Raw genomic sequence first — 15,454 nt, forward strand, 5'->3', positions numbered from 1 at the left:
TTTTGAACCCATTTACCCATTACAACAGTGAGACTTGGGTGTATACCTTAAAATGCAAGGAGAGCTACAGAGACTTGTACAGGCACAATAAAGGTGCTCATTGGTTACACTGAACATTTGACTTGGTGCACCCTCAACGGTTAGTGAATACCCATGACCTAAGTGCTTCCAAAGCAATTGCTATTAACTTATTGCCCACCCCTACTCTTTCTTTGCCAATGGCATTAAGTTTGTATTACATTCTAAGTACTCTTTTGATGCCAATAGTGAGAAAAAAATAGAATATCAATGATGTTAAGTCTTTGCTTACATAACAATTTGCTATACTTAAACTTTGTCCTGCCTCTTGTAATCATATTAACATGTGTGTATTTTGTCTGTTTGTAGCTGATGCCAGCAATGCTGACAGGGGTGATGCAGCGATCATTGGAGGTACCTATTTTGTTTCATTTTCTTATGCAGAGCATGTACCAAAATATTTTATAGGGCCTAAGAGACAGAATTACATTGGCAAGTTGAGGAATGGTAGGATAAGCAGTAGAAAGAACTATCACCATTAATCAAGATTTTAAGAAAAATATGCATAGGGGTATCATATGCAGACAGGCCTGTAAAGTGGCTCTACTCGTAACGAGTGACTGCAGCATAGCATTGAACAGCTTCCTAAAGTCCTATGGCTAGAAAACAATCTGATAAGCTATGAGTGAAATTTGAAGTAAACTTGCTTGAGCTACAGACATAAATCACAAAGGTTGACTAGTGAAGGTGGACTCACAGTGGATCTTTTTTCAACTCTTTATTTCCCACCTTTTTTCTTTGTGTTCCTATAGGTAATTTACCTCATTATAAATAGGTGTTTTTTTGTCATTATGTCTGCTCACTTATTTTCCCGATAATCCATGCCATTTCCAATGAGTATTCCTTGGTTTTGTAATTCGATCTGATTTCCCTCTGCATGCCATAAAGTTTATGTCATCTTGAAATGAGTCTACTGGCACTGGTTCTGCATTATAAACAATCAGACTGTATCTGTAAGTATTAGAAACACAGACGTCAAGTTGGGTTTTGCAGGATCGTCCATCATTCTCAATTACACCAAAGCATACACACATGGAACAGTTTTCCATCATTTAAGGACATTCAGACGACACCGAAAATTTAATGCAGAACGTGCAAGGCAGTGGGGACAGTCAAACGTGCATATACCACGAACAGGTACATATTAATTAAGATTTATATGTAATGGTTAGGGGCAGGACATGGATACAGTTGAAGACAATACACAGTAAGCAAAAATGTAGGTAAAAGTAGGTAGTAAGTTAGTACAAGTAAAATGCAGGGGAAGATGTTTAAAAAAACTAATAGTTGAGTTGAAATGGAGCGGGGTTAGCAAGCATACAGACATGGAGGTAGTTGAGAATAGATTAACTACAATTCAAAACAGCATATTGTTAATGCATGCTAGCAGCTTATGCTGCACAGATACAAGAAGATAGATAATGGAAGAATTGGAAATATGCCCAATCTGCAATAATACGAGGATGGACCAGTAAACACCTTGAAGCAAATACATGGCCTTACACACCAACAGAAGGGTTAACCATCCTCGTGTCAGTTAGGTCAAGAGATTGTGCAATGATGAAGCATATCTTTTCAGAAAATGCATTATAGAAAGTCGATCATATATCTACCACCAACAGTCACATATTTCAAGATAAAATATAAAGCACTGCTCCTAAAATTAATGCATGTTGAATACACAAAGTTGCATTTTTTTAAATCACATAATACCATGAGGCAAAACCGATGAACAATGTATAGTCCCTCAGAATCCTGATGAAGGCAAATAAACAACGGAAACCAGCCAAAATGTGTCAGCAGCAACCACCTGATGCAATAGAGGAACAAGCATTGGCAGAGCCAATAGGTCTCGCCTATGAGCGAGCTATTAGATTTGGCAGTGCAGTGGAAATCGTATAAGGGAAGTGGGTTAAGGTGGCAAATGGAAGGGCAGGTTCATAAGTAGCGCTCAAGATGGTAAAAAAAAAAAAAAGGTGCTATGAAGCAGCCAGCACCAGCCATGTCATAATGTTTTTTAGGTCTCACCTAGCGTTGCAGCGCACAGGCAGCTGCTGGCTCGGCGAGACATATTGTGAGAGAGCAGACTTCAGAAGGGGACTTGAAGCCCCGCCCATCATTTTCATTGGGTCGTGTCAGCGTTTATACTAAACGCTGGCTTCCCATTGAAAAGGATGTTTTTTGGCCACTTCCCTTTCGCCTGCCCCATCCGGACTGGATCGTCTGCTTCATGGCTGCTGTGAAGCAATTTCTTATCTTTATAGGGGCCATCTGTTTCTAATTAGCATGGCCTTAGAGCAGTCATTCACCCGGCTCATGGCAGACAATGGAGTTGCTCGGCCTGCCCTGCTCTCTCCACCCCCCTCCCTCTCCTCACACTGGCTCTCCTAACCCGGGCTGCTGCAGGCATAAATTCCCGACCCTCTCCAAACTGTCATGCGATGTAAACTGCCGCGGTGTTCACAGAGTCACATATGCATGTACTGCAACTCCTGTTACAGCCACCCTACTCCCAGAGCGAAAATATACTCCTTAACAACTCAGCACAAAAGAATTCCCGACCCTCTCCAAATTGTCATGCGATCTAAACTCACGGACGCCGAGGAGCTTCAGGTCCCTGCTTCGCTTTCCACGCATGAGCTCCCGTCCATGCTCTTTAATGCGGTCCTTGTGTGTACCGACCCCCTCACCCGGAGCTGTTTCTTTCCCGTGGGCTTTACAGCTTGAATGAAAAAGGGGCAGGTCCACTGAATGTGAATTAGTTTGCTGTGGCTTTAGACTTGAGATAAAAAGGTATGGGTGGGGCAAACGTACGGTCACAAATGTGTAATCTACAATATGATATCCACAAACCCCATTGTTGGAGTGGCGTCACCTTGCTGTCTCCTGCGCTAGCTGAGCAAGGGAGTCGTTAGGAGACAGTTTGTCAAGAGATAGGCACGGTACAAGGGCATGCGCAGAGGGCTGGCGGGAGCGTGCCCTGTAGAAAGAGAGGGAGGGGGCGAGAGGTAGAAGCAACAGCTGCGGGAGGATAGAGCATGCATCTGCACGCAGTCGCTGCTGTGGACTCTCGACACCCCCACACCGGGGGTCAGCAGCCGGTGGCATGAGTGCAGACCCCAGGTAAAATCAGATGCCGTTTGTTTTTAAGTTTTGGGGGCGAGTCTATCCGGGGTTATTGTTTTGCATTTGTACGTGAATGGGGCATGTGCTGGGAGTATACACAAGGCATGTTTAGCCAGATACCTCGGGAACCCATGCCCTGCTCTTTGGGTGCCAAGGGAGGAGTGTGTGTGTGTGGGAGGTATCCTGTGTGCATGAGGGCGATGGCAGCTGGTAATTGTTCCAACATTAGAAAGGGTGGGGGTTGGGTGACACGTGCAGCAGGGGTAGATTCTGCACTTGATTCCAGGCAGTCCCAAATATCACCACCTAGCGCTTTTGTTGCCAAACCCAACCTAGTATTCTACGCCACAACACCACTCTGTACGAATGATCTAACTTCAGGCACTTAACATTATTGAGGATTCATGTTTTAAACACTTACAACCCAGACTCGTATTATGTTTATACCTCACCCATTTGATTTGTGGCATGTACTAATGCCTTCTCTATATAGTGTGGCTCCCCTGTGATCCTTAAAATATATATATACATACCCTAGAGCCGTCAGAGCCTTTAAATGCACCGTTTGGAAAATGCTGTTCTCACACAAACATAGCATTATAGATTTGAAATCAGCATTAAAGTACGCAACAAGAACCTTAAAAGTTAAGCGTCAAATGCCCATATCATGAAATAATCCGATGCCTCCAACTACTCTTGTATTTACCCTTGTCCTTCTAATAACAATACCGTGTGCATAATCACGGAAATGTAACCGCCCATCGCCTAAATACTATCGGAATACATGTTTTTCTTTGAACACCCTGGTGATTATTAAAACGCCCAATCCGCCATGCCCCTCCCCCACTTCCTTCTTAAACCCCACGCCTGCCCAGGATTGCTATCTCGCAGAGGTAGGATGCGATGTTAGGACCCTGAGGGCAGGAGCCTTTACATTATGCAAAGCAGTTATTCAAAGTTCAGTGATTCAGATCCTCTTTCACAAGCCAGGTTTTGTGTTCTAGGAGGGGTTTCCTGAGACCCTCCCTTGGTCTCTGTGCCAGGCGTGTTTGAGGATCCCAGACCAGTGTCCGACATTACCGCCGGCCGTCATTTTATTTACAAGTGGATTTTCTGGCTTTCTTTTGATACACAGCTGCTCTTGTTCACTGGGGCGCACCTGTCGTTCACGGAGCTGGAGGGAGTGGCTTTGCTTGTCATGGTAGCGCCCCCGCCGCCCCCCAAGAACAAGACCCCAGTTGTTCTAGACTCGTTTGCGTCACCTTTGACCTGTAGGCATCAGCCTGGGCTAAGAGCTCCGTTGTCCTCGAAGAGTGTGCATGATATCGAGAGGCCTGTAGTGTTATTTACCAATCTGCTTTAAATGTTTGTCTCGCTTTATTGCTGTTCAACCCTTCAGATAGCCCATTGTCCCTCAGCAGATCGGTCATAACAGGTCCGAGAATAAATCTTACCCAGCCAGACCCAGTCTTCCATTCTCTAAAGGTCGGCAATTGAGTAACATAAATTGGGTAATTGTTGCATCTGTTATTTCGATGCGTTCCACACCTTTATGGCAGCACACGAGCTATGGCCCTCGAGTCCCCGCGAAGCAGAGGTCGGCCTGCAATGTAGACGATGGATGCTCGAACACAGCATCTACTTTTGATTATCTGGGAGTAAGATTAACAGCTGTTAGAAATGGTGATTTCTGGTTGGCTAAGGCTTGCGCCAAAGTCAGGCAGAAACCACCACCCTAGTCAGGGCAAGGAAGTTACACGCCAAAGATAACCCCTGCTCACCCCCTTGGTAGCTTGGCACGAGCAGTCAGGCTTATCTCTGAGGCGATGTGTAAAGTGTTTGCGCGCGCACCCAGCAACAACACCCAAGGCCCACCACAAAGGAAACTCCACACAAGGTATTCTATAAAAATAGCCTTTGTATTATACACAACACATTAGATAAAAACACACACTCTACAATGTGCCAACAGGCACGGGCAGAATTTACAAGGGATTATATATACAGGGGACAGGGCCACATGGACCACTGTCCGGAATTAGCACTTTTAGAACTTAGGAACAATACTTTAGACCATAGCACTTACAATCACTGTAGCACTAAAATAGAACATGTAGCACCCAACCAGTAGCTACTGGTATCAGGTAAGTACCACCTACGCAACCCTAACCACCTTAGGACAATATTGCGCAGGGAATCAGGACCTCACTAGCACCACCTGTACTAGGGAGAAAACAACCACCTAAGTATCACAATACCTGTAGGGGTAAACGCACATTACACATGATGCATCACATTCAGAGGTGTAGGGAAGGAAAACACATGATGCATAAAAACACATTCAGAGGTGCAGGTAGGAACAACTGCGCAAAAACTCACATAAAGCCACCACCTGTGGCAGTCCCTAGGCCAACTGGCCTTGAAGGGGGGCTAGGACGCCCTATTGTCAAATGTTAGGGCAAGGCTACGCAAGCTCAACCGTGGAGGGCACAACCTAAACGGTGCAGTTGCCCACTAAGTGCTGGGCAACTGGAGAAACTGAGCTAGGGCACCGGCGTGCCTCTGGAGCCTCCCTGGGCTCTACAACACGAAATGCGCCTCAGTTACGTGGAGCCTCGTGGGCTCTTTAGCCACCAATATGCCCTGGGACACGTTGGAGCGGCCCGCTGCCTTCCGGGGCCGCTCTAATCACCAAGAAATGCACCCGTCTGTTGGAGCCTCACGGGGCTCGAGAAGAATACTGCCCCCGGGTTGGAGTCCCGTTCGCGGACTCTTTACACAAGTTGGGGGCGACGTTGGGGCGGCCCGCTGCCTTTCGGGGCCGCTCTTGTATGCCCCTGAATGCCCCCGTAGGTTTAGAGCCTCCCTTGGCTCTTCTAGAAACAAGGAGTGCCTCGTTGGAGCCCCTCGGGGCTCGAAACCACTCTCCCCTTCGCTGGAGTCCCTCGGGACTCGGGGGAATCTTGACGGACGCTGATGCCCCCCCTGAGCCCTGCCGGCTCCGAAATAGCTGGGGGGGGGTCGCGTTGGAGCGCACACGCGCTCAGCAACCACCTAGGCTGCCTTGCACACCCTCCCGGCCAGAGCCCCACTTACCGGGAAGGAGGCGCCGGTCTCTGGTCGCGGCGGGAGGCTCTCTGCTCCCTGCCGGCGGTGCTGCTCCAGTCCTCTTCTCGGGCCAGGGCACCGGGCGCAGGGTCGGCTCCTGCCTGCTCCCGGGGCCCAGAAAACAGCCGTGAGTCCTTCGGAAGGAGGCGGGGTTGGCTCCCGCCCTCCTACTTCCGGTTGTCCCGCCTGCAGCCTGCCTGACTTCCTGTGAGCCCGGCCGCGGCGGTGATTTCAAAACTCGGCAATAAGAGGGGTAGGCTCCCTCGTTACAGTGGATGTACGGCGGGGTGGGCACCCGCCGTAAAATAAACAAAATAAGCGGGGTGGGCACCCGCCAACGAGCAAGGCAAGGTCCCTGGCAGGGTGGGCACCTGCCAGGGGATTTCAGGATTGGCACCGCACGGGGGAAATGCCGGGTGGGCACCGGCTTGCAGCAATAAAGCGCTCCTGGCGCTAGAACAAATAAAAGCGCTTCCAAGCGCTAAAGGAAAATAAAAGCGCTTCCAAGCGCTTAGGCCTAAAAAGCACCACAAAGTCCAGCAAAGTTCTTCCCTGCATGCAGCAGGGCAGGGGTGGGGGCAAGGCTGGACCCAGAGCCAGCTCACTGGGCTTCCAGGCAGGGAGGTAGTCCAGGTGGCGGTCCTCTGGTCCAGCAGCAGCAGCAGCCCCCCCTCAGGTAAGATCCTGGCAGAGAACAGTTTCTGTGGGGACACAGTCCCATTTTTATACAGCAAACCCCTTTGTTCTGGGTTCAGGGTGAGGGGGAAAACCAGTCGCAGCTGGTTGGGGAGCACCCTTGATGTGCTCAGCCCCTCACTCTATTCATTGGCAGGGCTAGGGTCGTCAGTCGCACCGCAGGGGGCGGGGCCAGCATTGTGTGTGGATAACCCTGTCCTATTCAGGACCCAGGTGTACTCCTCCCACCCATCTAGCTGCTGATCTCCCCATTCACCACTGGGTGACTCATCCTGACTCTGGGGAATCCCTAGCCCGTCACATGACATGACCAGCCAATCACGCGACAGACACACTGCACACAGAAGTGCCCACTTCTAGAAGTGGCACTTCCACACTAGGTACATGCACGCCGCACACATCATCGCGCAGCATTCACTCCCACGAGTCCGCACATACCAAACTCGGGCCTGCACACCCCACGCATCAGGAACTACTAGGGACACATACATTCCCCATGCATTCCTATGGGAGGGCAGGCCTATCTCACCACATGCACTCAGAGCGCGCACGCACTTTACCCTGGGACACAGGGAAAGTGCGCAGAAACCAAAAAATCACCACACCAAGTCACCAGTAAAAAGCAAAAAAGTTCAGGGGTGAACCTGCCAGAAGGGCCAAGTCCAACAACAGCTGATTCCTGCCGTGCAAGGGCCAGCCTCCGCAAACCCCATCCAAACAGAGCACCTCCGGTTCTTCAACAGACGATGCATAGGCTACCTTTTGAAACAGCTAGCCCATTTCAAGGCAAACCACGAGCAAGGGCAATATCCACACTACTGGACCCATCAGGATTACAAGATCGTAATCTGGGTATCATCCGGTGACTCTACCAGTTGAAAGCAGATGGACTTTCCAGGTTAAATATAGGATACAATTAGAAATTAGACATGCATTGCAGCATTATTTATGTTATTTTTTTTTAATAAAGTTGTTCAATTATACATAATATCATCCTAATTATATATAAGGTAGCAAAATTGCTTATAACACTTATAACTTTTTTAATGTACTGTACAGCAGACACACTACGCTACACCATAGCTTAAACACACTGGCAAAGGCAATAGCTCTCGCTAAACACTTATGCGGTCCCAAAGGCGAGACCTACTGGCCATGCCAATGCTTGTTTCTTTTGTCTGTTGGGAGAAGAAATGGATGTTGTGGATGTGGGGTGGAGAAGAAACATTGATGGGGTGGGTGAGGTTAGATAAACAGCGATGGGCAGGTGAGGCTAGTAGAAACAGGTTCAGTGCAGATGGGGGCGAAGAAACAAGATCAGCATTGGATGGGAAGAGAAGAAACAGGGACTTCATTTATTATCTAGGCATTGGGCGTTTCACAAGAATGCCCAGATGCTGTCACTGTCATATCGAATACAACGGACATTCCACTGCTACTGGCACCAAATCCTCCACCGAAAACCACACTGAGGTGCAAAACTGATGAAGCTAACATGGCATCAGTGCTCACTATCCAGCAGGAGAAGGCAACTGTATTATGGGTCTGTAACAGTGTGCATGAGACTGCCTGTATTCACAGTTTTTTTGTGCAGCTGTGAGCCACCCTGCTAGCAGAACTTTCAGAAATCAGCCTCCTCCACTAAAACCAGGACCGTGGGCAAAAGCTGTTCCTGAACTGTTGGCCAGCTATATGCCTTGCATATAGATCTCACTTTCTGAACACAAAAAAAAATGTTCATGCATGGTACTGTTACAATAATAATGAGTGAAAGGTCAGCAGGAATAGAGTACAAGTAGTCCCACCACTGCCTGCATCTGTGACATGGCTTGCACACATCAGGATGGCTTAGTGAGCTAATTACTACACACAGCAGGATGGGACAGTGAGCTATTCACAATCATTGATGTGCATGGTTTCAGGCAGGTTGTGAGTCTAATTCCTTGAAAGATAGATTCAACCTTCCGTCCACTGTTGGCCCTCACAGAGCAGCACTGCAGAAACCCTGAACTGAATGATGCGAAAAACTACACTTAAGATGTTAGAAGAATCATCATCATCAACATCAGTGAGTTTGTTTTTTTTCTCAGAAAAATGCCCTTAAAACAGCCTTACAAATTATTTTAAAATGTTCCTCGTTAAAACGTGTTTTAAAAGCAGCATCTCAGAATCATATAAAATCCTTAATTTCAATCCAGACAGAGATAAGCTCTGTATAAGTTTTGGGCGGCGGTGGGCTGGGTTGAAGGAACTGCTGAGAAGAACTGGCAAGTCTATTTTATCACAGTTGGAATTATGCAGACAGAAGAGTAATCTCCAAAGTATCCCAACGGTTTTTACCTGCATTGCCAAGGCACCCCACCATACAAAGCCTTATGTACCAGGTAGAGAACCTTAAATTCTATATGTTGCTGTATCGGGAGCCAGTGGAGTAGCCTGATGCCAGCAGAACTAGATTGATACTTGGGGATGTTAAGTAGTATTCACGCTGCAGTGTTTTGCACTGACTGTAGTTTGGCTAGCTGATACTTATCAGTGCCCAAGAACAAAGCGTTGCCGTAATCCATTTTCGAAAGGATTAGCGCACAAATTACTGTTTTTCTAATCTCCAGGGAGATAAACGGAAGGATCTTGCGCAGAGTTTTTAGTAGAAAAAAGCAGGAGGATGTCATGCAAGTGATCTGTCCTGCAAAATGTAGCTGGTCATCAACAATCACTCCCAAGTTCCTCGCCTTGGTAGACAGAGGAGGACAGTTGCCTGCCTCAGCCGGCCACCATGTTACATTCCAGTTAGTTGCGACTGGCCTACTATGCAAGCCTTAGACCGTGGGCTTCAGGAACCCACAGTTGGTGTCACAAGCTACCCAGAATACTCTTCCACAAGCCTGGAGAGGCTTTCCTTTCTTGGGGTTGAAATCTCAGTCGATGTTGCCAGTCAGGACTCTGGCAGGCTCGGGGTGCCACTGGATAAAGCTGGCACTCTTCCACTAAGCAAGCTATCACATGTTCCAGCCCATGCATCTCAGCACCCCATTGATACTCTAGGTCCCGAGGGTCTGAAGCGTGCGCTTTAAAAATTTGGAGCTTTCAAATTAGGCTGGATGTTTGAATACTTCTGCCAGGAATAATGGAATAGGGCTTTGGTCCAGTTCAATTTTCAGGGGGTTCGTAACTGGGGCCACGATTAAGAGGGATGGACAAGGGCGTTCATAATAAGCTGCCAGAGGTAAAATTCCTGGGCCAAAGCATGAAGAACCAAAGTGAAACCATTTGCCAAGAATGTTTTCATCAATCACAAATAAAAGTTAGAGGTTCGAAGACGATCAGATACCATCAGTTTTGGCCATAAACCATGCTGACTAGTGATCCAACAGTGTTATTCCAGTGACCTCCAGAGCAGCGTTCAACAAGCCAAAGTCTTTGGATTCTGTGGGAGTATGTTTGCAAAGCTAAAACCTATAGGAATTGATGAAAGGGTACCACCAAGAGATACCCCTGCATCTTAATTTGACTCAACACTGGTACCTCACCCATGCCAATCACAGAAAGAATTTATAGATTGCAAGCTCTTTCTTGATTCTTCAGGTGGTGGTGCATGGCAGTTCTTACGTTTTCGAGCTATTTGGCTGGTTAATTCTGATAATGAACAAGACTCTCAATGCTAAACAGTTATGCAACTGTGGTTAAATTTAACTTCTTAGGGGGAAAAGTGGTGTTCAGCCACACAAGATCGAGCAATAACAGATCTGTGATGCCATTCGATATCTGGGCTTGCACATGCCATACACTGAATAGCTCACACTGTGTCTAATCTTCACCAATATGGGCAGGTAACACACTCAACCTAATTTTTCATGGGGACTGGAGATTGCAATATTTTCCCATGAACAAGCAATTCCCAGCAAGTGTGGATCATTAAATTCTATTGATTAAGTCTCTGCCCTTTGAATACACCACTTGTTGCTACTTCTGATTGAATGTTTTAGCGTGGTCCTAGAATCAGCCCCACCAGGATCAGCAACAGCCTTGACAGAGCACCAAGAAGAAAATCAAACTTCAATATCTAGAGGAACCAAAATTTATGACATCTGCATTTTTTAAGAAACTTGGAGCTTAGTCCCCCTATTTAAATCAGGTTTTGTATGCTTTTGCTCACCAGCAACAACAATAGGGAGAGGGCATCAGGCAGGGTGCCTGATTATTTGGTTAAGCATCGCCCTGGGATGTTGGATCACCCTCCATCTTAGTTCAAGCCCAGATATTTTGGGGATAGGAATTAGGGGACCTAGGGGGGGAACCCTTATTCATTTGTTCAATGTCTATGTGAGAGGGACTAGAGGGGGTAGACCTTCACCCACTATCAATCTGTTGGAAGAAAGCTTAGCTAGATGCTTAGCCTGCTCCAGAGTGATAGTAGCAGGTGATTTTAACAGTACCTTTGAACCACTTGACAATGAAGACTTGTTAGGCACAGAGGATGATGACATCAAATGGGCTGTCCCGCCTTAAATTTACCCCCAGTCAAAAAATGGACACAGACAGCACTCTACTTTAGCACCCTTAATGTGGAATTTGGTTTAAGGGCAGTAAATGAACACCCTCGCTAATGCATGCAACAGAGTGAGTTGCCCGTCTTGCATCGATTATATTCTTCTCGATTTTAAGCATTGAAGAGATCTAGTTGATATGAGTGGGGGTACAACTACAGATAGCGACCACAATCCCCTTCACTTAAGCATGAAGCCTTGGTGGGCAGCCCCATATTATCCCAAGAGTAATCATCCTCTGACATTTACCAGGGAAATTCTTCCCTCGAATAATAACAGCTCACTAAAATGGCGGAAGGTGGCTTTGCAAGAAAACAAGTTCCTAGGTAAACAGAAAGACCTGGAAGAGTGTACGTTGGAGCCCCAGGCCGTGATTACCAGCAAAAGTAGTTCGGCAGATGCAACCATGGTGCACTCCCGTACCTTTGATCAAATTAATCTGCATTTTTTAGTTCTTAGATAGGACCGTAAGTCCAAAAGGTCACTAAGAGGAGTTCACTCATGGTACACCAAGGATTGTAGACGTGAGCGAATACTCCTGGTTTCAGCAATCAGGGATAAGAATCCCCCCTGATTAGAATTGCAAGGAAGCGCTACAAGGCCACCCTGCGTTTGGCAAAATTAGCATGGGACTAATCTCGCGGACAGGAGCTCAAAGAAGCAGGCGAAGCAAAAGACACCACCTCATTCTGGTCTTTAGTCAATGGTGTAATAGACAGGAGTGCCCCCGCCTCCTAATTACATCACTGGTCAGGAATGGTATGACCATTTCCAGAAGCTCTACTTATCCTCAGAGGACACGCCTATGATGGAGATAGACGAGTTTGTCAGGCACCCCCTGGATGATGAGCTTTTTTCCTTGGGTGAAATAGAGGCTGCAATAGGCAGAATAGTGCCATCTAAGGCTGTAGGACCAGACGGCATAGCGGGTGATCTATTTCTTTCTGATATCCCTAATTTGGCCCGCTATATTCTCCTCCTGTCAAACGCAATAGCTAATTGTGCCCCAGTCCCCGGGTCCTGGAGAGGAGCAGAGGTGGTCCCAATTTACAAAAAGGGAGCCAAAGCTGACCCCTCAAATTACAGGCCTATAAGCCTGATCTATGCCCTGCAGAAGGTCTTCAGCAGAGAATTGCTGCAGAGGATCCAGCTGTGGGCAGACGACAATGCAATCCTATCACAGTTTCAGACTGGTTTAGGGCCAGGATAGGCACTATCGATCAGGCATTCTGGCTTCAACTCATTTACTGGAAAGAGGTGGTGATCGGCAAAGGCAGCTTATACCTAGCATTTCTTGATTTAAAAATTGCCTTTGATTTAGTCCCCAGAAGTAAATTATGGTTGACACTTGAAGACATGGTGTGAGAAGTTGGCCTGGCATATGCTGTCCACTAGTTATAGGGGACACCCTGCACCAGTCCAATTCGACTCTTGAGGTGATAGGTTAAAAGACAACCTTTAAAAAAAAGCTATCCTAGTGGTAGCTGTGGAGAGCAGCCTTCAGGCTAAGTCTTGAAGGAGTGTTAAGCTTATTGTTTTACCTCTTGAATGATCAAATGAAAGAGTAGTCCACACAGGTATATATTCAAAATATATGTATTTATTCTAAGAACAAATCCCACTAGTCTCTTGTGAGGCTGGAGGTAAAGATACAATTCAATAAAGCATTTATAACAACAATAAATAGCACTGGAATCACAGGGCCCCAGGGGGGGCCAAACCATATATTAAAAAAGTGGTATAAGAACCACAACAGTTCTACAGACAGTGCCTAGGGCACTTAGGATCGCTGGCCCCTTACGAAACCACCCAAGTTAGTGAGGAAGGGGACCCACGGGAAGCATGTGCAGTGTTTAAACTAGAGTCGGGATCCCTTTTGAACCCTATGGGAAATGTCACGGTTGGAAATTGCAAGAATCTGGACACTTCTAGCAGGAGTTCAAGTTCAAGAGTTTAGAGTTAAGCTCTTGGAGGGCCCACACCCACGATAGTACAGAGGTACCACTGTTACCTGCCCCAGGGAAGCCGGGTGCATTGGTCGTTTTCGGTGTCGGGTCGATGTCTCGTTTTCAATGGAAAAATGTGAAGAACTGCTGCTGGCGTGAAGCATCGTCGATGTCGTGCAGATTGAAGATGTAGATCTTGAAGGTAAGGACCTGAAAGCAGAGGGGACAGAGTATGGGTCACTAGCCAGTGACCAGGGGCCTTTGGAGAAAGAGCCCTGCAATGTCGGGTGTTTTCAGGTTTAAGACGGGTAGCATGGATCAGCAGCCACAGGGTCCAGGAGGCTTCAAGGAAGGCCAGCTGCTGGAGGGCGACTGTCCCACGAAGGATGAAGGCCGCTGCGGTGTTAGTGTCCGGATTGGATCCACTAAGCCTTAACAACTGCAACCCACGCAAGAATCAAGAAACAGCTACGGTGCAGACCCACAAGGTCTGAGCGAGGTCCCCAGCGAGGAGACTGTAGAGCAGGCCTGGAGCCACCAGAGGAGCCCTTTAAAGTAAAGTTTGACCTCCGCTAGGGCCCACCAGTCGAGAGACAAGGGACTGCGGGAGGCAGCAATTTGGAGTGCGTAAAGATGTGCCCACGGGCCGCCGGAGCGGGCTGGGGCGTCGTCCTTTGGCACAGGTGATGCTGAGAGGTTGGCTCAATGATGGGCCAAAGCACAACTTCCCCACTCGTCGGGTTTGTGTGCTGTGCAAGGGGTGGCCGGTGTCCTGGGGTATTGGGTATCTCGGCACCCACGGGGTCCACGGTGCTCAGATTTGCAGTGTTTCAGGTGCCTACCAAGCAGGGGGGTAACTCCTTTACCCCAAGGGAGATTTCTTCATTCATCTGAGAGGCAGCTCGTCAAAGTTTCAAGTCTTTGAAGCAAAGTTCTCGTCCAAGATTAATCTGAGGCTCTGGGGACCCTGCACCCACCTTTATCCAGGGATTAGGGGAGTGTCTGAATCAGAGCCCACCAATGGGAGTTCAGGCGGGAAAGGGTGGCTACACCCTCTCCCCTTTGTGTGTTTCCCGCCGGGGCAGGGGACAGGATGTCCCTGAACTGGTCTGAGCCGGTGTATGCAGAAGTAGGCACTGGAAAAGCCTACGTGCAGGTTTGAAAGACATCCTAAGGCGCACCCACCCAGTTCCAATCCACATAGACTGGGGAGGTGGGGACACCTCCCTGCAACAAGATCCCTATTGTCCAGCTGCCGTGGCTGGAGTTCTGCCCAGCAACAGGCAGCCAGAATCGTGTGGGTGGCGGGTAGCATCCATTTTGTACTACGTGTGCTCTTTTAAATTGGTGTCTAAAATCTGCCGCTTTTACCATATCACCCCTCTAGCAGGGGGGAATCATGCCCTCACTCCCATGGCTGGATTGGGGGTATGATTCCACGATGTTTCACACCAAACATGACATGGTTCTGTGCAGCCACTCTCAAGTTATCACGCTATCGCGATTACTTATAATGCGGTTAAGAGTATATGGTATGGCTGCACTACAAACAACCTCACAATAGTTTTAACGAAGGTTGCAGAGGGGCCCTACTCAGGTAGGGGTTCCCCCTCACACATATCTCAGCACCCTGCCTTGTAGGATTAGCAAGGCCTGCCTTAGGGGTGACCTATGAGGATATATGTGTTGTAATTAAGTGGGATACAGGATACCTATATCCCTGTAAGGGGTTTAAGCACCACCTTACCACGACTACAGTAGTGGTCTGGTGGTGTCAGTTTGTATGGCTGTCCCAGGGGTGGCACAATAAGTGCTGCAACCCCTGGTAGGCCTCTGAGGGACCCATGCCCTGGGTACCTAGGGTACCATCTACAAGGGCTCACAGGATATCCTCAGTATCCAATTGGTATGTACCTATGGTACTCACATCAGTTTAGAGAGGAAGCAGATAGG

At 47.8% G+C, this 15,454-nt stretch overlaps 1 protein-coding gene across 1 annotated transcript in view; it reads left to right on the forward strand.

Annotated features, from left to right (window-relative positions):
- Positions 1 to 15,454, forward strand: part of LOC146861651 (glycophorin-C-like) — a 214,087-nt gene that overhangs the window by 157,845 nt on the left and 40,788 nt on the right. Inside the window, exon 2 of the mRNA XM_085645997.1 lies at positions 388 to 432. Coding sequence (XP_085502123.1) covers positions 388 to 432 — 45 coding nt within the window. The remainder of the gene's footprint in view (positions 1 to 387; positions 433 to 15,454) is intronic.

The sequence above is a fragment of the Triturus cristatus genome, chromosome 3_1, assembly GCF_964204655.1.
Source record: "Triturus cristatus chromosome 3_1, aTriCri1.1, whole genome shotgun sequence".
NCBI classification, from domain to species: Eukaryota; Metazoa; Chordata; class Amphibia; order Caudata; family Salamandridae; genus Triturus; species Triturus cristatus.